Below are 23,187 nucleotides of genomic sequence, written 5' to 3'. Positions count from 1 at the left end.
TTTTTATTTCCAGCATATGCAATTCATCAACAAAATTTGGATTTACTTTATTTTAACCAAGATTTGATACCAAAAATTTTCGAAGTAAAACACAAGCGAGGCATTCAAATATTTTTTGTAAAGTTTCACACAGGCGTAGAAACAATATTTCCCAATATAATTTCATTGTAAAAATTGCAAAAAATTCAATGCTTTCTAAATTCAAGACATACTAAATATTCCTTTAAACTGAGTAAGTGCGTGAGAGTTCTGTTAAGAGAGTAAATCAGAGCATTAGTTGCTCAAATTCATATCTGGTAAATGTTCTGATTGCATGCTACAAAATTTCACGAAGTGGCCGGGGTGGGGCAGTTGTTGTATAACATCATGATCATACACTAAGCAAGATCCTAATTCGACTCGAATGCAAAATAATGGATATTGATAAGTGCAAGCAATGCAAAATTAAGAGCATGAGTAAACTGTTAGGAAAAACACAGTGGAGAGAGACATTAGCAGAGTGGGTAGATAGATAACAAATATAGTTCAAAGCAAAGTAGTATGTAGCAAACTTGGGGAAAAGGAAGAGCCAAATGAACTGAAAGATAAAATTGCACGCCCATAAAGACAAGTTATTTTTGTCTCTAAAAGTCAAAGTGCTGATGCAATGGCTACTTTGCAAATGATTTCAGGTTCTACACGCATGGATGGTGCTTAAATAAACAAGAAAACAGAAATCATAGAATTACTATGGGAGAGGAGGTAGCCATTATCGCCATCAAACCCACATTGTAGAGCAATTCAGTCAGTTGTACATGGAAACTTAACAATCCTCACAAAGGGACTTGGGGGTACTCGTGCAGGATACCTTAAAGGTTAATCACCAGGTCGGATCGGTGGTAAAGAAAGCGAATGCTATGTTGGCATTCATTTCGAGAGGTATAGTGTATAAAAGTAAGGAAGTGTTGATGAGGCTCTACGGGGCACTAGTGAGGCCTCATTTGGAATATTGTGTGCAGTTTTGGGCCCCACATCTTAGGAAGGATGTACTGACGTTGGAGAGGGTTCAGAGGAGATTTACGAGGATGATTCCAGGAATGAAAGGGCTTACGTATGAGGACCGTTTGTCGGCTCTTGGACTGTACTCACTGGAGTACAGAAGAATGAGAGGGGACCTCATAGCGACATTTAAAATATTGATAGGAAAGGACAGAGTAAATGTGGCTAGGCTGTTTCCCTTGGTGGGTGAGTCCAGGACCAGAGGGCACAATCTTAGAATTAGAGGGTACAGTTTCAAAACAGAGATGAGGAAAAATTTCTTTAGCCAGAGGGTGGTGAATTTGTGGAACTCCTTGCCACGTACAGCAGTGGAGGCCACATCATTGGGGGCGTTCAAGGAGGAGATAGATAGATATCTAAATAGTCAGGATATCAAGGGATATGGGGATAAGGCCGGAAATTGGGATTAGAATAGGTTTTTTTTCTTCTTCTTCTTCCTCTTCCCCCATTCCCCATTTCTCATTTCTATTTCCCTTTCCTTGGAGCAGACTCGATGGGCCGAATGGCCTGCTTCTGCTCCCTTGTCTTGTGATCTTGTGAAATGAATCTCACTTTTTGAGAGATTTTCATAAATTGTGTTATGGTGACATATTATACCTGATTCAGGGTTTTGACCCAAAATGCAGACAATTCCTTTCCTCCCACAGATGCTGCTTGACCCCGAGTGCCTCCTGCAGATTGTTGCTCCAGATTCCAGCATCTGCAGTCTCTTGTGTCTCTCTTTATGGTGACACATGTCTGGTTTTAAAACCATTAAAATAAACTAATTTGTATCCCTTCCTCTTAACCCTTAAAGGCCTAACACAGTAGAATTCACTTACTTCAGGTTGTTTTGTTTAGTTTCAAAGGCTTCAGTTAGTTTCCTGGCTTCATCTCTCCACCGACTGGCTGCTTTCTGCTGTGCCGCTAATAAGCGTTTCAGTTCAGTGTTGGAATTCCGACTAGCATCCTCTAGTTCCCTTAGTTGAATTTCAAATCCGCGTTCCTTCAGAGAGCACTCATGTTCTAGAATTGCTACCTACATGAAACAAAACTTGTGGACCATCAATAAGCTTTAGACTTGTATGTTGATGCTCTGTTTATAAAATACATTTCTAGATTTAAGAAGGTACAAAGATAAGTGTAGGTACATGGTAGAATCTGGGGAGAGTTGGGAGAATATGTTATAGGAAAAAAACTAGTTGAGGAAAGGGATTGGTTTGTGAGCCAACATGGATTCTATAAGCTGAAAGCCCTCTATATTATAAAGAAAAATGGAAAATATGGACTTCTTGCTTAGTTCAAGCCAGAGATTGGGCTTCATGCAAACAATCAGAGCAATTTATCACACCATGATTGTGTTTCCGTATTCAAAAATATTTTGGTCAGGACCAGCAGCAAATAATTAAGACTGGCTCCCAATGATGGGTGGCAAGCAGATGCTGCACTAGACACTGGTGAAATTTTGTCAAACATAACTATTTACATGCAGGAAAAGTCATGAGACATGTATTAACACAAAATATCAAAAGGCATCTTTTTTTTAAACTTAAAAGAGGAAACAATAATCACAAAATAATGAACCAAATTGCTCAGTTTTGTTTTAAAAAGACTGCTTGTGTCATTAATTTCCTTTTCATTGGTTAAAGCGACAAACTAAACATCATCTCACCTATTTTTTTTAAATAAAAGGTGTTAGCTGATTGTGTTAGGAAGCAAAAGGCACACAAAGACAAGTATTACATAATTTGCAAGCTTACAATCTCATAAAAATGTATATACCTATTTCAAGATATGTTGAAGGTTTTTCAAATTTGTGTTCTTCAGCTTTACGTCATTCTGTGACATCTATATCATTCTGATATAAATGTGGCCTCCCCCCCAACTACCCTACACAGAAGCTTGGATAAAGTTTCCTAAACTGGGCACCTCTAGAATAGTCTGCACTTGTTTAATATTTCAAAAAATGTATCCTTTCAAATGAAGAAAGCACCAAAGAGCTTCTACCCATCCTCCATTTTCAGTTCTCTCCTATTGCTAACAGACCAGCCAATTTTCATGGAACACAAGTTTACTTATGTCCATCAGCTGCATTGGCTCCCCACTTGGACAATCAAAAACTCATCTTCATGTCCTGCTTATAACCTATACCCTTGAACCTTGATGACTTTGGAATATTTATCCAAATTTTATTTACATGGTGCAATGGTATCTTCAAACACTCACTGGCCTAGTGTCTCAAGGTCAGGATCCAACCAAGTCTCTAGATCAATGATCCAATCATGGGAGCTGGGGAAATTTATATTCAAGTAATTAAATAAAACCTGGAATTAAAAAAAAAACTGGCCTCTGTGATGGTAGCTGTATAACTACTGGATAAATGTCCATCAGGGAAGAACATCTACCACCTTTACCTAGTCTGGTCTATACATCTCCAGATGTATTAGTGCAGTTCACTCTTAACTGCATCCTCAGAGCAGAAGTAATTAAATGTCAGGATTGCTTTGGATATCCAATCCTATAAAAACTACTCAAATGAATTCAAGATTGTGTTCCTTACCCCCCAAGTCCAAAGCATCTGGATATTCAGCTAAGAACTGAGCAATGCTATAGAGAGATCAACGTCTTCAGTTCTTCTCCAACTCTTGGTCAATCAACTTTTAGTCTAAATTGCTACATTGTATTAAATATAACAAGTCCTACACACTTTGCCCAATATCTGACTAAGGATCTACAAATGAAGTATGAACTTTACTTCTTTTTACAGTAGCATACAGATTTGACCCATTACCACCTTAAAACATCTACAATTTTTTTTGTACTTTTCACATACCTGTTGCCTTGCTTTCCTTTGAACATCCAGACTAACTTTTTTCAGTTCTTCCATCTCTTTACGAAGTTGCTCATTTTCTTTCTGCAGCCTCAACCGTTCTTCACTGACTGTATTACAATCTCCACGAATATTGTCCAGACTGCTCTGCAGTTTCTGGATCATTTCTTGGCAACGGGACATCTCCTCCTCATGACTATAAAAGGAGCACAACCAAACAGAATATCAAGCAAAATAACTGCTGTAATTACTGATAATATTTTCTGTGTGTATAGATATATAGTTATATATGTTATTTACCATTCTTGAAAATCCACCCCTCCTTTATTAATGAGAATTACTCAACTAGGGTATCTCTTCAAAGATACCAGCACTTTGGTTACTTCGGGCCCGAATGTAAAGTAACCAATCACAGAGGCCTCACAGCCAAAAATCAATCTCATTCTTACTTGACATTCACACAAGTATGGTTTAAGCAAAAGCAAAATCACAGCACAGAGCTGCAAAGGGGAATCTTTGTTCATTTTTCCCTTTCCAAACTTACGTGGAATATATAGCAAAGACTCAGAACTTTTGGCACCACCAATTTATACTCCACGTCTCCTCTCATTCTCTTCATCTTACTGAAACACTAAAGTAAGTTTTTATTTACTGCTCCAACTGCAATAAGCTATCTTATCCCAACAATTTGGCACAGGTCTGTACCACTTAGTAACAGGCTGTGTATTTTGTTTTAAAATGAGCTGAGACATTGAAGAAAATCACTTACGATTCTGCCATTTTGTGCATGTAACAACTACTTAGAGCAAAAGTATGTTTTTTTTTTTAATATTGTAGATGATTTTTTTGAAATATTCAATTATTACTTGTACGGAACATGTAACCATAATCACAAATTTCAAAACAATTAAGTCAACCAGGAACATATCAACCAGTTGCTGTTCAAGTGCAAATGAACACTTTTCCAACAAATTATGCTGCAAAAATCAAACAAAATAACTAAATATTGTACATACAGTGACAAAATTGGAAAATCAAAAAACCACAAGTGCTTGAAACCTGAAATAAAAACAGAAAATGTTGGAAACACTCAGCAGGTCAGGTAGCATCTGTGGAAAGAGAAGCAGTGGTAATGTTTCAGGTTGAAGACCCTTCAACCTGGGCTTTCAATCTGAAACATTACCACAATTTCTCTTTTCACATAAGCTGTGACCTGCTGAGTGTTTCCAGCATTTTCTGTTTTTTTTTAAAAGAATGAAGAAGATCGGGATGGAAAAAAATTGACCACCTGGGGATAGGCAAGGAGAGGTATTAAAATCTTGTATAGTTTTGCTATTTATTAGCTAGATAGAACAAGCAAGCATGACATTGGATGGTGACACGAGTAATAAGTGCACTTAAAATAGAAGGGAATATATTAAATAAACTAATCAAACTCAAAAGGGGATGAAACTCTTGGCCAGATGAATTACATCCACATATTTAATTAAAAATAATTAGGGAAGCATCATTACATATATTTAACAATTTTTTTTTCGAAAAGGGATAGTGTCAGAGGGTTGGTGGATATCCCTGTTCCCTCCCTCTTCTCTGCAACTTAAAAATTTTTTAGATTTTCTTAGTTCTGATGAACAGTGCATCTGAAATGGTTAGATTATTTCTTTCTCCACAGAGACTGCCCGACCTGCCAAATATTTCCAGCATTTTCTGTTCTGATTTCAGATTTTCAGCATCAGCCTTTTGTTGATCTCTTCTATATGGAATAGCAAGTTTTGGTATGGTTCCTCAATCTGAGATATTCTCAGTTATGTCAAAATGAGGCAACACATTCTAACAGAATGAGCAAATTCAACCAAGAGTTATCCAAGGCTGCTTACACCACATCAGCTTTGAGACGGCATTGGCAAAGACTGGAAAAGTTCTTGGAAATGTTGCTGGGATATTCCCAGTACAAGAGCATTTCACCATTAATGCTACCACTTTACATTTTGAGATTGGTAAACACATACCTGAGGTACACAATATTGGAAGCCAAGAAAAAAATACATTGTAACACAGTTCTTACTTCATCTCAAGTTTCCTGATTTTGTTTTGAGCTGCCTGTAGACTAATCTGGAGGTCATCTTTTGAACGTTCCGCATTCAAACATCGCTGGTGTAGTTCATCAATTTTTCTGTGATCTTCTTCATTGCCTGTGCCATTTCGATAAATCTGAAATAGAGCTTTTGATGTTAGAGTTTTAAATCTGCTGTTAAACAGGTTTTTAAAAAAAAGTTTGAGGAGACTTAAAATGAAAATATGACATGGTGAAAACAAAAAGGTCTTCAAATATCAGAATACTAATTATCAATTGTTTAGCATATTTAAAAAAAATTCAGTTATATTTTAGATACAAACACCAATCTCATTCTATCAGAGGAAACACTGGATGCATTAAAAACAGAAAATAATGGTAATACTAACCAGATTGGGTAGCATCTGCATTCAGAGAATGAGTATTAATGGGCCAGATTTTGCTGAAATGCCATGTTGAATCTTACTGTGTCTTCATATGGAGTACCCATTTTGCTGGTCCAGGGTGTCCCAGACTCCAGCTGTGTGGAGCCTTCCTGGGCACATAGAACTCTCACCTCCAAAACTCCACTGAAACCTTTGACAGCCAGCAAAGACTGCTGCGAATGCTGTGTCTTCTTAAATGTACCCAAATACCTCTTCAGATATTCAGGTGCATTAGAAATAATGCAATTATTATAAATTTTTTAAACAAATAAAATTAATCTTCCTCCAAATCGCCCAGCCTTCTAATTTAGACGCATTACAGTTCGTTATCTGTCACTAGGTCAAAGTCTTGGAATTTTCCCACTTAACCCTCTTGGAGGAACTCAATGACATTAGGATACCATTGTACTTCACTGGGTCTGCCTCCAACCCCTTCTCCAGAAAACAGCCATGAATGTAGCTTTGCCAACATTGCCTACAGCACCCTCCCACACACAAAAAAAGAAACTAACTACAGGGTAGTCTTTGTTTCAAGTATTCTTACTTTTGGATTCTTCTTTAGTCATTCTTGTGTGACTTGCTGGTTTTAATTTCTCAGCATGTAATTCTAACCTTCAATAATTTAATTTTCTGATATTTTAGATGCAATGGATAAACTAACAAGAGTGCTTTGCATTCACTCTTGAGCACTCTTCAACCATAACAATTCTGCAGGCCACGTTCATAATATCATTTTGTATGTGAGCACTTAATGAAGCCCATGGAAAGTTAAATGTATTCCCTATTAATTCCTGAGCATCCAGAAATATGGGCTTCTGACTACAGACTAGCTTTAGATTTTAATAAATTTACATTTATCTGTCTTTACTGGAAATTTGCCTAAAAGAAATAGGATGTGGTACTTTCTATTTATGCATGAGCAAATTCTAACTAGATGAGTGACTACAATCCCAGAACAAGAAATTAAAATTGTCTGTGGATACATCACATTGTTAAGTCTGAGAAGGTGGCACAAAACTGGTCTACAGTTAATAAAAAATAAAAGCTGATTCATGCACACTCTGTTCCTGTTTTTTGAAAGCTTGAAACGTTGATATAGTTAGAAACATGAACAACAAAGACGTCTGAAGCCTAGCAGCACACTTAAACTTTATATTCTGCAGAAGACATGAGAACTGACTTTTAAATTTAATATTTTGCAACTTAATAGAGAAAAAAAACTGACTTATTTATTGCCATTCTCTTTCTTACCATTCCCACACTGATTATTCAAGCCCTAAATGCTTTATGGCTTATGCCAAATTTTCATGCTCACAGTTTACAAAACAAGATCAGTCAAGCAGGGAGTCAGCATGGAAGAATGCTACAGGACAAAGATAATTGTCAAAGGATATTTAGTATGAAAATGCAGAACTAAAGAGATCAAAGTAAGGCTAACTGTAAGAAATCTAACAGTAATTTTGGCACATGATGATCAAGGTGCGGCCAGCAGCCAGAAATCTTAAGGACAAGAGCTAGAAATCCATAAAATTGTAGTTTAAAGAGTAATAATCTTTCACTCATACAAAACCAAACAGACAGTCATTGATATTGCATTGTTTTACCATTTTGTTTTCTTAATTATCATTGGGCTTGACCCCTTGCTTGGATCCCACAAGCACAAAGGACATCTCTTACTCTGGTTCTCTGTTCAAGTGTCAGTGAGTGTGTGCAATTTGTTCAACTTCGAAAGCCTCACTACACACTCTGATTGATTCTTTGCCACCTCCAGCCCATTCACATTATGCAACACAACAGATTGAAAGCAATCAAACTGGAATGTTAGTTTTATTTTTCTCTCCACAGAGACTACCTGACTCACTGAGTATTTCTAGCATTTTCTGTTTCATCTCAAATATCTAAACTAGATATTTGAGATGAAACAGAAAATAATCCTATCCGTATGGGAGAAATATAGCAATATCATTTAAAGTAGTTTGGAGAAGCGACATTCAAAGAGCGCATTACTTGCAATTGCCATTGTAGCAAAGTATCAAACACATAGACCTTTTAACTATGGAGAGAGAAAATTAGGTTGGAGAGGAAAACAGTGGATGCTTGCACAAGTTAAGAATTTATTCAGTAAAACTCATTGCAATTTTTAAATTTTGTTTTACCTTTTCAAGTTCTTCTTCTACAGCTCGCTTCTCTCTTATGGCTCGTTCAATTTGACCTTGTTTATCTTCACAATTCTGTCAGAAGGATGCATATCATAAAGGTTAGCAAAGAAATTAAACTTACCATTTCAGAGAAGTAAAAAAGCAAAATAACTGCAGATGCTGAAAATCTGAAATAAATCTGAAAAAAATGTTGGAAATTTTCAGCAAATCAGGCAGCATCTGTGGAGAGATGAACAGAATTAGCACTTTCAGTTGATGAATCTTCACCAGAAGAGGTCATCAACCCGAAATATTAACTCTGTTCCTCTTCTGCTCAACCAACTGAGTATTTCCAGCATTTTGTTTTTATTTTAGGGAAATTTCTGTTTGTGACAGTGATGCATTTTAGTTGAGGCTTTGTCTTATCATCCAACATCAAAAGCAATAAAAGGTTTTGCACAGTTCTTTATCGGAGTATTCAACTTGTCTAAATTGGTCATTCTTGGTGATTTATCATTAAGAATTTCTCCCTTTAAAACAATAAATGGCATTGACAAACAAGCCTCAAAGTTGGGAAATCTATAACAATGTTTTATAACAATTAACAGTTTTGAAGTGAGGTTTGAACTTGATAATGGGCTGAAACAGTCATTTTGTTATTATTTTCATTAAAGAACTAAAAGATTTCCTATAATAAAAAGCAAAAACAGTACTAACAGCCCAAGTGCTGCCTCATAGATTGTGCAACTCTTAAAGATATAATTTTATTTCCCTGTCATAATAGACCATGACACACATACAGAACAAGTAGATATTAAACCAAGACTCTATCTGCTCTCTGAAACGGATGCAAAAGATACTAAAGTTATTTCAAAGACCAGGAATGTCCTGATGCAGGGTTTTGACCCGAAATGTCAACAATTCCTTTCCTCCCACAGATACTGCTCGAGTTCCTCCAGCAGATTGCTCGTTGCTCCAGATTCCAGCATCGGCAATCTCTTGCGTCACCAGGGAATTTACCTCATTGTCTCAGTGAATATTTATCCCTTCCTCAACATTATTAAAACAGATTATCTTATCATTATCACATTATTCTATGTGGGAGCTTGCTGTATACAAATTGGCTGCTGACTTACCTATTTCACAACAGTAACTACATCTCATTTGCTATCAATCCTTTTATGAAGTCCGAAAAGAGACATGAATGTTGCTTGTAAAAAAAAGTTTCACTTTTTCGGAAGGTATCTCTTTATAAAAGATATTTCCTCAGCATCTCAATGGTTGCCCATCTATCTGAATTAGTACTAATAAATTTGTGTGTTATGGAAGAACTCAACAACTAAAACAGCACCTCCGTCTTGGCAAATTTGCCCCAATCCTTCATTAATGCATTAACTCTGCACTTATCTATTTCAGCACTTTTATGACCAACACTCCGTACTTCACCCTGTGTACTGCTAATACATTCACCTGCACATCAGTTCGACTTGGCTTACTGAGCTACATTTGCTCTCGACTTCAACTAAAGGACACTTACGTCTGGGACAAATAAACAAGTGCTTTAATACTAGATCAAGTTCAGCTGCCTTCACCTCAGTTTATTGTTTATAAGGTTGACGCACGTTCAGTTTGGTTGTCACACCTACCATTTGCATAGCAGACAGTTCCTCAGTTAAACGAGAAATCTGTACATTACTTTGTTTCCTGACATTTTCAACCTGCAAGAAGAATAAAATAGAGAATGTTATTGTAGTTCCTTTGTGGATTTTACTTCAATTTAAGCTTGTTGTTTAAAAAAAATCAGTTCATTTCGAAGAGCAAGCACTGTACATTATGCTTGTATTAAATATAATATACACTACACTGTAGATATATTAAAAAAAATACAGGCAGTCCCCTGGTAATGAAAGGTTCCATTTTTACAGATGTCCACAAGTTGATTTTGTCCATAACTTGAAAAATACACAAAAACCACTATTCCTCCACAGTATTATAATGAATATAATTAAAAGCACATAAAACTGATAAGAAAGAACTACTGTAAGTGGGGAAGGGACAGGAAACTGGTTCTGTCATTTGTAGGAATGAATGCATGTACGTACATTCTACTTTTGAATTCAGTAACATGGGAGCTCGTTCGTCAGGCATTCTTAATTTGGGGAAACCTCGTAGATCACTTCCCGATACATTTCTCTATCAAAATGTCATTTGTTTTGGAGGTTAAGTTAAATCAGTCTACAGAGTCAACATCAACTAAATTAATGCAGTTGGTTCAATAATAATAGTTTGTTAAGATACTTATTATCTAATTTTGGAGTTAACACCCACAATGTGCTGGACCTTTGCCAGTGTAACAAAGTGAAAGCATGCTGGAGAACTATGCAAACTTATTTGTGTATTAAAAAAGAAACATTTCTCACATTTCTAATTGAATTTTGACTGGAATAATAGGATTGTTAGGAAATGAGCCATTATCAATTTTTAAAGCTAACTGATCTGCAGCAGCATTGGATAATCAATGAGCAGATTTCATGCTCTTGATCGTGTAATTGGATTCAATCGATTGCTGGTCACTGGTCTCTACTTAACTAATTATACACACAGGGCATACCTGTGTGGTTCAATGGATTGCTGATCCCAGTTCTTAGATACTCAGAGTGGATCAATTGATTAAATTTGAAATGATTGCTGCACCATAAGAAACAGACCTTGGTCACCGACTTTAATTGACTGCTGATCAGGCTGATAAATGCTGTGTTCATATCCTGCTCACAAATCTGGGCATAATCAATCTAAGTTAGCCATTCAGACGTGGTGGGATCAGTTTTGTAGAAGTGGAATTGCTTTTGACAAAGGAAATTCTCAACTAACAATATATTTAAAAAAATTGCAGATCTACTAAATTTAATAGTTTATGGGAATAACTCAAAGGGTTCAAATTTCTTCATCTTAAGGGTTAATTCTTTTGATTTCACTCACATTAAGTTAACTGAATAGAAATCTTCTGGACAGTCAAAGTGGAAGATGAAGATCTTTTCTCTCAGACTCAGAATATTTATCCATAGTTATTTTCATAATGTCTTCCAACACAATTAAACAATCTCTTACCAATGCTTTGAAGCTGCAAGACTTAAAAAGTAACAAGCAGACTGAAACTTTAAAAAGGTACCAAAGTGCTTATGTGTTTTATATTTTCCTCTTGTTTTATTCCATATTGATCATAATGGTTAGGTCCACGTGTTTAACCCTCAGAATTAAATAAGTGTAGAAAAGTACAGTCATCTGACTCAACCTCCTTTTTGGTTCGAGCAGCAGCTTCTTGAATAAGCTGAACCATGGCTTCTTTCATTTTTACCACTTCTTCGTCCTTTTGTTTTTCACGTAGTAAAACCTGAATGTTTTGCAAAAGTTTGAAAAGAAATCATCAAAATGAGCAACTTTGGTGATGTTATTTTTGACTTTACCAATTGTATTTCAAATCAGCCAATGGGATACATAATTAAGAATAGTGATGTCAAAAAGAAAATTAAAGGAGCAGTTATATCTAATAAACTGACCCCAGAGCAAGCGATCAACAAACTTATCCCAAAATGAAGTACAGAGTGAGAAAAAACTTAAAGATATGATAGAAATATAGCATGTGGCAAATATAGTTATTATTAGCTGCCTACACATGTTCAATTTCCAGCTAGATAATTCTGAAAGGTATAATTATTGAACATTGTTAAAGCATGTTGAACAATAATCTTGGTGCAGTCACTAGGACATTGAGCAGGTAAAGCCTAATGGTGGTTCTTCAGTGGTGGACAGTCAATATACGGATGGAGTTGTTGAAGCTGAACTCAAGGACATGATATATCTCGTGTAAAACTCAAAATATGTGCACTAAATTCAAATGAGTGATCAAGATTGATTTACCCAGAAATCAATCCATTAGTAGTTAATTCACTATGATATCAGCTCTAATTATAGAGCACTTAAGGCTACTAGTTGGCTGCCAGTGTATTTAAAGTAGGATTAGAGGATTATTAATAGACCCTGTAATTAATTTAAAAAACTGTGCTTGAGAAAGCAGGTTTAATAATATCAGCATATATATTTTTTTAAATATTAAAAAAATATACCAATTGCAAGACCATTATTGCCTACCATTACTCTGAGATGAACTAACTTTTCTCATCTGTCAAGACTGATACAGTTGGCCACCCCGTCCTTACCATTTTTCAGCTGGATAAGCCCGTTCTCACACATTTCCTTTCCTATCTATTTCAGTCATCTCCAAAATACTTCTGCGTTGTAGTCCTTGAAGGCCTATTTATGGCTCCCCACTATTTCTCATCCAAAAACTTGTACCTCCATTACTGCATCCAAAAACAGCATTTCCACGTATTTGCAGATCATACTCTGTATTTCATTGCCATCTGAATCATCCTTCCTCTCCACTACCTCATTGATCATGCTGCTTGTTCAGGAGCAGAAATGTCCTCTAATTACATACTGGAAGGCTGAAGACATTGACTTAAGTCCCCCCACAAACTCTGTTCCATAAGCATAAGACTTATCTAATTATCTCTCTATTGCTGTATTCTTAGTGAGCTATGAGACCGGCCAAGCATTCATCAGCAAGATCATCTACACCACCCCATGACTTCAACCATCCCCAGTCCTGCCTTAATTAATCTATTGTTGAAACCATCCTGCAAGCATACTACTTCTGGATGGAACCATTTCGATACACTCCTGGCCAGCTTCTCACATGGTCCTGTCATGGGCTGGCCTTACTCATCCCTGCTTAAAGTCCCTTTCACCTTTCCCCACTCCTGTGTTTGCTGAACTACACTGTCCTGCAGGATCTTGATTCAACAAATTTCATCCATTTTCCCCCCTGCATACCCCTACCCTCCTAATCTTTGTCCACTCCACCAGCTCAACAAGCCTCTCAGCATTTGCTCAATTTTTGACCTCTGTTCTTTGTTGCTGAATTTCTTACTCTGCCAATCTAGTTACACTTTCAGCCATCCAATTCCAAAAATCTGTAAATCCCTGTCTAAATCCATCTGCCTCTACTCCAAGACTCTTTTAAAACTCAGCTTTTTGAACATACCGTCTTAATTTCATACAGAGTTGTACATGGAGATATTACGTTTGATAACATTCCTGTGAAGCATCTGGAGATATTTTAAACTGTATTAAATATATAAAGATGTTACTTCTTTTGTCATATTGTTTGTCCAAAAGTTGATTGTAAATGATGCAAAATTTACATTAATTTAACAACAGGAAGACTTAAATCATCAGCACCGGCTCCTTCCACCAACTTAGTAACCTTTCCAGACTCTATTTTACTCCCTAGTTGCAGTTGTAGGATGAGTCAACACTGTGGTAACCTTGGCATCCTATTAGAGGTCAAGTTCAGCTTCTAAACCAATACAAATTCCATCACAAAAACTGCACATTTCTAACCCTGCTAGAAATCCACTATTTCTGCATCATTAATAGCCTTATTGCTCCAATTTCTCCTGCTGTTCTTCCCTTAATCCATAAGATTCAGCACTTCCAAATGTCTCATGGTTGTGTCCTATCCTATACATCCACTTATTCATCAGTCCTGTTCCTTCTCATGTACAGTGGTTGTCAGTCAAACAACTTTAAATTCACATCCTTGTGTTTCATTTTCTCCAAGTCATCAGCTTCTCCTTCTGCTGTGTGACAACTCTCAAATTCCATTCCTGAGCACTTAAGAATTAGTGGAGAAGAGTCTTTCAGAATTCAGGAACAACACTTCAAAATTTCTTCTCTCTATGCAACCATCTCTGCAATTCTTTATTCTTTTGCCTTTTAAAAGTTTTGGCTCAACATATTTATAAATCACATTACAATTTTTTCTGAAGTTATGAAACAAATACATTCACATCAACTCAAAATCCACGTACAATGGAAATCTATCAAGTTACTTAGAATTCCGAGTACATTATGGACATTCCACACTGCTTTCAGTAAAAGATACAAAACAGCTTCTCCTTTAGCTTTTTTGTGAATCTTAGGACAGAGCCTACTGTGAAACCTTACCTTATCTTTCTGCAAGTTTGCTTCTTCAAGGAGTTGCATGCTGTCTCTAACCTTGGCCACTGCTTCATATTTCTCATCTTCTGCCTGAGCATATTTTTCCTGAAGTTCTCCAATTTGCACCTCAAAACCAATTTTCTCTTTTTGCAACTGTTCTGCAACTTGTGCAGCTGCCCGCAATCTACAAAAACATTAAAATGGATTATACAATGCAAGGATCATACATGCTTGGCTTCTCAGTTAAAATATGTTTGTTTACATCGGAGCATGGGCACAGGTACAACCCCTCAAGTCTATTTGATCATTCAGTTACCTATTTGAATTGTATCTATCCATCATGGTTGCCTAACCTTTCATGTCCTGGCCTATCAAAAATCCTAAAATTTCCAAGTGACATTTCAATAGTTGGTAGTGAGAGTTTCAGATTTCTATTATTTTGTACAAATTATTGCTTCTTGGCATCTCTTCTGAGTTACCTGGTTCTAATTTTAAGGTTATGCCCCTGTTTTGAATTAATCCCAGAGACAATAGTTGCTCAATTTTATTTTGAGCACCTTGATTAGCTCACCCTTGAGCCTTTATACCCAAATAAACATAAAACTAGTCTATACAACCTGTCCTCACTACCTTATTGTTAACTCCGGTATCATTTTGGTGAATCAGTACTGCATACTCCCTTTGCCAAGCTACTTTTCCTGAAAAATGATATCTGGAACTAAAGGCAATTTTTGCTTTATGTAATTATTCAGCTTATATAGCTAACATAATTTATGTCCCATTATATTCCAGCTCTCTGCAGTTGAAAGCAACCACTGTATTAGCCTCTTAAAAAATATTATATCTATTAGTATTGAGTGATTTCTGTACTTGGATCACTATACTTGGTGTTGGGAAAACAGCTAATGTATCAATTTTTGCAGAGTGCTTTTCTATAGAAATCCTTCAAAAACAAACCATGTAGATTTTGTTTTCATTAACTGAGCTATTCCTACTGTACGATGCACTCCCCCCTTCTCAAAGACCTCAATTTACACTAATAAATTGCAGTCATTCATCTAACACTTCACTTTTCGCCTCACGGTTATATAATCATCAACACATAATGCTTCTTGTAAGTGGTATAACAAATGGTCTTAATTGGTTGTGACGTCTGCTGACATTTTAGCAGATTATCTTTAAAAAGAAATTCATTAGTTTTGTAGCACTTTGGGATTGTTGGAAAGAGCAGCAAATGTAATTTTGCTTTTTTAATGTGTTGTTTTTGAAATAGATTCCAATCTTCTTCACTTAATGTCACTTATAGTCAAAGAGGCCATCAATTCTCACCTTTCTGGCTCACAATTAACACCAACTCTTTGGGAAAGTTATGGAGATGGTAGGATTAGGAGAAAGCATTACCAATGGAATCATGTAAATTTTTTTCACCTTTGGGGATATTTTAAAGGTAAATATTTGCTATGAAATCTCAGGACCAGCAATAAACTGGTATTCAGCAATAACACCTATCCTATTAAATGTACCATTTCTCAGGGATTAATTTTCCTACAGAATGCTCAACCAATTTTTCCTTTAATGTTTTCACCAATGAGAACACTCACATTAATTTTCCATTGTCTGCTGTCAAAATTTCTACTTTCAACTATTAAGAGCTACTTAATTTGAAATTCCTTTGTTATGTGCAAGAATGGGCAATGTTATTTTCAGTGCAAGATTGATATTATTTCATTTTATTCTAGTAAACGTGATCACAAAATTTCTGAAGTACCATTCCATAGTACTCAAGTACTCAGTGAGGCTAACAAAATTATAAAATAAATTAAGACCTGGCTTCTAAATTAGCAGTGGTAAGGAAACTGGAGAAACAGTACAACCAATTAATTTAATTCAGCAATTAATTACATCAGAATGGAAAGTACTTTCATTCAGATTTGAGAAAACTTTGAACATTATAAAGTATATGTTTTTTGCCTACCAAGGAAGGCTGCCTCAAAATTAAATTTCAACTTCAAATATACATTTAATAATTAGACTTCTTATCACTTGCGTATTTCCTCTATATCATAAGTAACTCAGCTCCTGACAACACCCTTAGTTAATGAAGATAGGAAATTTAGATCTTTATTGAATTTGTTGTCTAGAAATTCAATTACATAACATTAATGTCAACCAACTGAAAATTAACTTTAGCAAGTGAAACCTGGTGTTGGCAGTTTACAAAAATGTCTATCATTTTCTTGGATAATTAATTTTTAATACCACAATAATGGATTAGGACCGTTGCAAGTTACCTATAGCCCCACTGGGGCCCACCACAGAGCACCAAATTCCCATTTACCACATCTAACCACTACTCTATTATGAAGGTCCAGGAACCGAACTCCTAAAGCCATGACATCCACCATACTCTCTCCAGCATATCCAAAACCTTAAAAATTCTTTCTTCACCACCCCCCCACTGCCACTGAGAGCAGCCAATTAGCCTTGATCAGGCCCTATTGCTGACCAACACCCAAACCCCAATCATAATACCACATTCAATCCTCTGAACCTCTTTGCATACCCCATCTTCACCATTCCCCCTCCCCCCAATCCCAGTCTCCTCCAGGTCCTGATTCAGCTTGATGATACCTCCTTTTCCTTCTGCTCTACCCCTAATCTGGGCTCTCACCTCAACCTCAAACTCTGCTCCTCAGCTCTGTCCCCTCCAAGCCCTGCTACCTCCCCATACTCATACTACAGGATCTGGTCTTGATCTTGAGTGACACATTTTCTATAACGTAAGATTGCATCAGCCTCTTGGTTGCCTTGGTTAAAGCCTTGCATGCTACTAACATTTTCAAGAGGGCTCATAACAGAAGTGGTTGTTAGTGCTCTGCTGCAACACCCTCAAATGAAGTCATACAGCACAGAAATGGGCCTTTTGTCCCAACCGGTCCATGCTGACCAAGATAGTCACATTCACCTGTGTTTGGTCCATATCCCTCTAAATCCTTCCTAGCCAGGTACCTGTCCAAGTGCCTTTTAAATGTCGTTAATGTACCTGCCTCAACCACTTCCTTTGGCAGCTCATTCCATACATTGACCAAGCTCTGGGTGAAAAATTGCCCCTCAGGTTCCTATTAAATCTCTCCTCTCTCACCTTAAACCATTGTCCTCTAGTTCTTGTTTCCCCACTCCTGGAAAAAAGACTGTGCACATTCACCCTATCTATGCTCCTCACGATTTTATACAGCTCTAAGATCACCTCTCATTCTCCTACACTCCAATGAATAAAATCCCAACCTGCTCAACCTCTCTCCATAACTCAATCCATTGAGTCCCTGCAACATCCTTGTAAATCTCCTCTGCACTCCTTCCAGTTTAATGGAATCTTTCCTATAGCAGGGTCACCAAAACTAAACACAATATTTCAAATGTGGCCTCACCAAGGTCTTGTACAATTGCAGCATAATATCTCAAGTTCTACACTCAATGCCCTGACTGATGAAGGCCCCCATGCCAAAAGCCTTCTTCACCACCCTGTCTCCCTGCGATGCCACTCTCAGGGAACCATGTACTTGTACTCCTAGGTCCTCCTGTTCTACAACACTCCCCAGGACCCTACTGTTCACTGTGAAAGTCCTACTCTATTGTACCTGTATTTCTAGCACAAACTTCTTAGGATGGCTTATTCCTTGGAATTTTTTTCAGTTCAAAAAATGTAGAAGAGCTAGTCCTTAGTGACAGTGTAACCACATTAGTGAATAAATCATCAGCCAGATTTGTCAGCATCAACAAGTTGTGGCCAGTTTAAATTGATGAAAGCATTAATCTATATTTAATGCCTCAGAGGTTTGATAATATGCACTCTATCAGTGCAGAGACTTGAGGTATGGACATTCCTCTAAATAACTCAACGTCACTGCAGTCTCCAAAGGAAGCAAACATTTTTTAACCTTTGAATGTCACAAAAATCTTGTGCACAAATCTAATTTCTTAAGATATACTGTATATACCAATTTTATTAATTAAACTTTAATAATTTTAAAGCCAATGGGTTATTTTAAAGTTTCTGTTTAGTATAGAATTGTTACCGTGGTTCTCATAAATGACAAGCCCTTCTAAAGGAGTTATATGAAAATTATTACACCTGACAGATTGCTGTAACTGATCATTGAAAGCTGGTAGACAGATTTGAGTGGCGTAGGTTAACATGCCCAACTGTATCAGGTAACCAGTTGGCATTCAGGAAGAAAACCTGCTACAGAATTTAAGGTAAAATAATCCAATTGTTCAATAATGTGTGTCAGAGGATTGGGACTCCCACATGGCTATAATTACTTCCAAGCTTGTGCAATGTTTAATTCACTTAGTTCCTTTTTGACCCACTTTTCTATTATAAAGTTAGAGCATTATATAAAATTCCAGAATAGCCTTGGGTAACGAGGTCAGGCAACTGACATAGGTACTTCCAGTGGGAGAGAAGACAGTAAGCAAGTTCCCTAGGCTAATTTCTGTGCTAGTCTCAGCTAATTATAATGGGCAACACAAGCAGGGTGGCTGTCTATTATGTTTACATTTGGAGAAAGAAGCTGGTTGAGAGCTGATGCTACTGCTGCATATAAAAGTAAATATTTAATTCTTGGTAAAACTTGCAAATGAAAAGAAAATCAATATAAAATGCATGTAAAAGAGTGCAATATAACGTAGACTCCTAATTTTGCAGGGTTCTATAATACCTGGCTTCACATTGGGTTATAGCAGATTGTAACTGTTGCAATCGTTTGTCTGAGGCTTCCTCTCTCCCCAATGCAGCTGTAGCATTCTGCTCCTGCAGGTATTGAAAAAAAACACATGGTTCCAAGATACCACAATAATTCTTAACCAAAGTTTGTTTCTACATTAACATGTAGTTAATGATAACAATCATGACATTCATTGCAGGTAAAAAAGTGCAACAAATTTCCTCCCTTACTATGAATACCCAAAACCTTTCAACCAAACTTAGCAACTCCCAAAACATATTTCAGTTCATCCTCCATCAGCTATAAGTTTGAATGGGAAATTTTGCCTCTTAGCAGTAATGAATAGTTGATAGACAAAGAACTGAAATGTGTTTTTTGGGAGTACAATTTTCAATAGCCTTGTTGTTTATGCTCTCGTGCATAGCTAAAATTCAAGCTTCACAATCAAATCTGCATAGGTTAGAAGGAATTAGCATATGGCAATGTGCAAATCTGAATGTGTGTATATTATTGTTACAAACCAAGCTGGAAACTTGGCAGAAATAAATTAAATTTTTTTTGCACAGTAATTGATTCAGTTGAAAGGTCATCGACCTGAAATATTATTGGTTTCTGTTCCACAAATGCTGCTCGACTTGCTGAGTATTTCTCGCACTGTTTATAACTTCAGATTTCTAGCAGCACAGTATTACGCTTTTGGATATATGGAGCAGAAATACCTAATGTATTTCTTACAACAATATTGAACTACATTTGTACAAGTCCTGATAAATAAAAGGCCATGATAAGCTCAACAATGTATTGTCAGCTCAACAATATATTGTGAAAATTCCTGCAGGTGTCTTCTTTGATGTATGATAACATTTCTGATAAAAAGGCAAGTGTTATTTTAGACTTAGAAATGGAGCCGATGTCTGTTAAAATTCAACCTCTAGATGGTCATTCCCTCATTTGAGATAAAATACATTTCATTTATGCATATTTGTTTTCTTTTTTGTCCTTTTCTTTTTCCACAAGTCCTTCATCTTTACTTCTTGCCATGGTTTTATTTAATGGCACCAGTTTCTTTTCAGAGTTCCTCTGGCAGATTGTATGTTGCTCTAGATTCCAGCATCTGCAGTCTCTTGTGTCTACTGTTTTTTCCCCCGTGACTGTTCTTCACAGGTGAATCTAGAAAGTGAGTCTAACAGGTTATTCAATCAAATAAGGCATCACACCTGCACTCATTCCCACTGTGATAGTTATCCATGCAAACTTCCAACATGCATCACAAGCAACTATGACTAAAGTTTTTAAAACATTTGGCTGTGTAAATAATGGCAATAGTGTTATCAAAGATGTCCTTGTGCACAAACTATTTTACCAGGGACAGATGATATAGTACGATACAACTGAATGAAACGTTCCACAGCAACGTGGCTAGTCACATCCTTCACAGCATTGACAGATCGTCAGCACATTGTGACACTTGGTGTTTGCATACCCTAAATCTATCCAAATACAGGCAAATGTAGCCATTGGGTTGAGGGTCACCTTGGAAACATATTTTTCATCCCTCTCTGGAGTTTCGTACATCACATCCCTACAGACTCGATCTATTTTCAATCTCCAGATAAAAATGAAAGATGGCTCAGGTGACTTCCACAGTACAAGAGAAGGGCATGAGCCACACCTGTGTCTTGTGATTGGTGGCCAGGTTCTTTCATGCGATCAACAGGGGGTGCAACTTCCACAATCTCAGTTTCTGCTTCACTATGTTCTTAAGTCAAATAGTGGTCTGCATGAAACAAACTGCTGGAGGAGCTCAGTGGGTGAGTGAACAGCATCCTGGGTGGGGGGGAGTAGGGTTGGGGGTGGGGAGAAATTATCAATGTTTTGGGTCAAGACCCTGCATCAGGATGCATGAAACGGTCTTGAAATCCTGCGATAGTTCCTCAAGCAGACTGTAAGTCATTTGGCTTCTTCAGCAGAAATTTCAAACAAATACCAAGACCTTGCTTAGCTGCTGGTGAGATGGACCCTCTGTGTCAGAGCCAGTGTTTTAACACCATCATGTGCTACTCTCAAAGTGGCAATGCTTAGGATAAGACTGTCATTAATCTTCTTTTCGAATGTACATTTCCCAAGCAGGTTTGGAAAGAGACAAAGTGTGAGGATCATCCTGAACAGTTGAGTCACACAGTACTCTGTGCCTTACTAGCGGTTTCCAGCGACACAGTGAGGCAAACATCCACTGCTAATGGAACATTAACAACCGAGTGAAAGATGCCTTCTGATCTGTGCAATACCTGCTGGTCTTCCAGTGCAAGAAGCTGTCCACGATCAAATAGTGCTGAGTGAAGCACTGAAACTTGGTGCAGCCACCGCACAGGCTCTCTGGGGAAAAATTTTTGGCCCCTCCACCACTGCATGATGAAGGGCTGGAACCAGTGTGAAAAACTTTTTCTTTGGAAGAATATTAAAAAACTAATGTCGTACTGAGGTAATATAAATCTGGTGTATTAATGGAATAGTCTGTTGACATTCACAGTACATGGCATATGAATGTGCAGTATCATTTGTGCAAATTTTATAAACAGAAAAATATTTGTGAAACCCAAAAATGTAGTCCCATATCCATTCTTTGATAGCATCGTGACTATGGTCCTGTTCTGCTACATCTGGCAGTTTGATAAAGCACTTGCATTTTACTTATGCTTGTGATTTTCTTTTCCAATTAAAATTAGCATCAGCGGGGGTGCTGCCTAAAAAAAATCCTGGTTCTTCTATGGTTCTTCTATAGGTGAACATTGCATTAAATGAAATAACATTTGTTTCCCTGCATCACATCAGGGCACGATTTTCCTTATTCAAAGGCAACCTGCAGATATATGGATCGTCCAGTCATTTTGGTACTCACATTCCGCTCCATTTCTTCTTGCATGCTTTGCATCATTTTATTCATTTCCTCCACTTTCATGGTCGCTGTTCGCAGGTCCATTTTTGCTTTCCTGTACGACAAAAGGAATCACTTTCTATAATTGCTTGTGCAAGGGAACAGAGATTAATTCAATTAAGCATCAGCTTGGCTCAGTTAATAACATGCTTGCTCCCGAATCAGTAGGCCATGGGTTCAAATCCCACTTCGCACATAACCAAAGCTAACATTCAGTAAAGTATTGAGGGATATTGCTTTTGCATCTCCTTAAAAGGATGTCAAACCAACATTTTGTCTCTGTTTGGATGAATGTAAATGTTCTCCATAAGGAGGTACAAGCTTGAAATTGTTCTTTCTTTACACAAAAAGAAAAGCTCTGGACAGTCATTCAGTTGCATTTTATGGAATTTCACTCTTTGTATTGGGTGTCACATCTGCTCTCAAATGCTTATAACCCTAAACTTGATCATTGTAAAATTCTATTTTTGGATAATTAATTATCTTATCAAGATTGACATAACACCAAGAGGAGATTTGCCCTTGGTTACCTGTGCTAACATCACCATATAGTTGTGACAGCACGTTGCACTCTGATTCTGAAATCCGTTGACGTCAACAGAGTTAAATTTCATAAGCAGAGTAAACATTTCACTACCATGCTGCATGCTTAGCAGAGAACCAAAATCTACCCCAAAATTGTTCCAGTACTTAAATATCTTATTTCAATTTTTAATCAAAGCAGATGACAAAAATTGCCATATTAAAAAGTGTTCTTCTGAATAGAGGAATGTATACCAGCAGCAGCTTTTTTACAGCAAACAGCCCCTGCCACATTATGTCTGCTTGAGTGTGTTAAGTAGTGGTTCGGATGAGAGGGGTTGTAGGTGTTGTGGAGCTAATTGTGACTAGTCGGGAGTTGGATGATGGGATAATTAAGAATGTAAAGTGTAAATGTGGCAATCAATGGGTCCCACACTGGCATCATCAGCTAATTTA

The 23,187-nt window shown here is 37.1% G+C and overlaps 1 protein-coding gene across 3 annotated transcripts in view; it reads right to left on the bottom strand.

Annotated features, from left to right (window-relative positions):
* Positions 1-23,187, bottom strand: part of sclt1 (sodium channel and clathrin linker 1) — a 48,331-nt gene that overhangs the window by 10,137 nt on the left and 15,007 nt on the right. For all 3 annotated transcript variants that reach the window (XM_052037579.1, XM_052037586.1, XM_052037595.1), the window contains 9 exons: positions 22,174-22,264; positions 19,269-19,360; positions 14,554-14,731; positions 11,777-11,875; positions 10,131-10,202; positions 8,503-8,577; positions 5,913-6,058; positions 3,851-4,043; positions 1,860-2,056 (listed from right to left, as the gene is read on the bottom strand). In XM_052037579.1, coding sequence (XP_051893539.1) covers positions 1,860-2,056; positions 3,851-4,043; positions 5,913-6,058; positions 8,503-8,577; positions 10,131-10,202; positions 11,777-11,875; positions 14,554-14,731; positions 19,269-19,360; positions 22,174-22,264 — 1,143 coding nt within the window. The remainder of the gene's footprint in view (positions 1-1,859; positions 2,057-3,850; positions 4,044-5,912; positions 6,059-8,502; positions 8,578-10,130; positions 10,203-11,776; positions 11,876-14,553; positions 14,732-19,268; positions 19,361-22,173; positions 22,265-23,187) is intronic.

This window comes from Pristis pectinata, chromosome 2 (genome assembly GCF_009764475.1).
Source record: "Pristis pectinata isolate sPriPec2 chromosome 2, sPriPec2.1.pri, whole genome shotgun sequence".
Classification (NCBI taxonomy): domain Eukaryota; kingdom Metazoa; phylum Chordata; class Chondrichthyes; order Rhinopristiformes; family Pristidae; genus Pristis; species Pristis pectinata.
The sequence above is the reverse complement of the archived record's forward strand: the minus strand, read 5'-3'. Positions and strand labels throughout refer to the sequence as shown.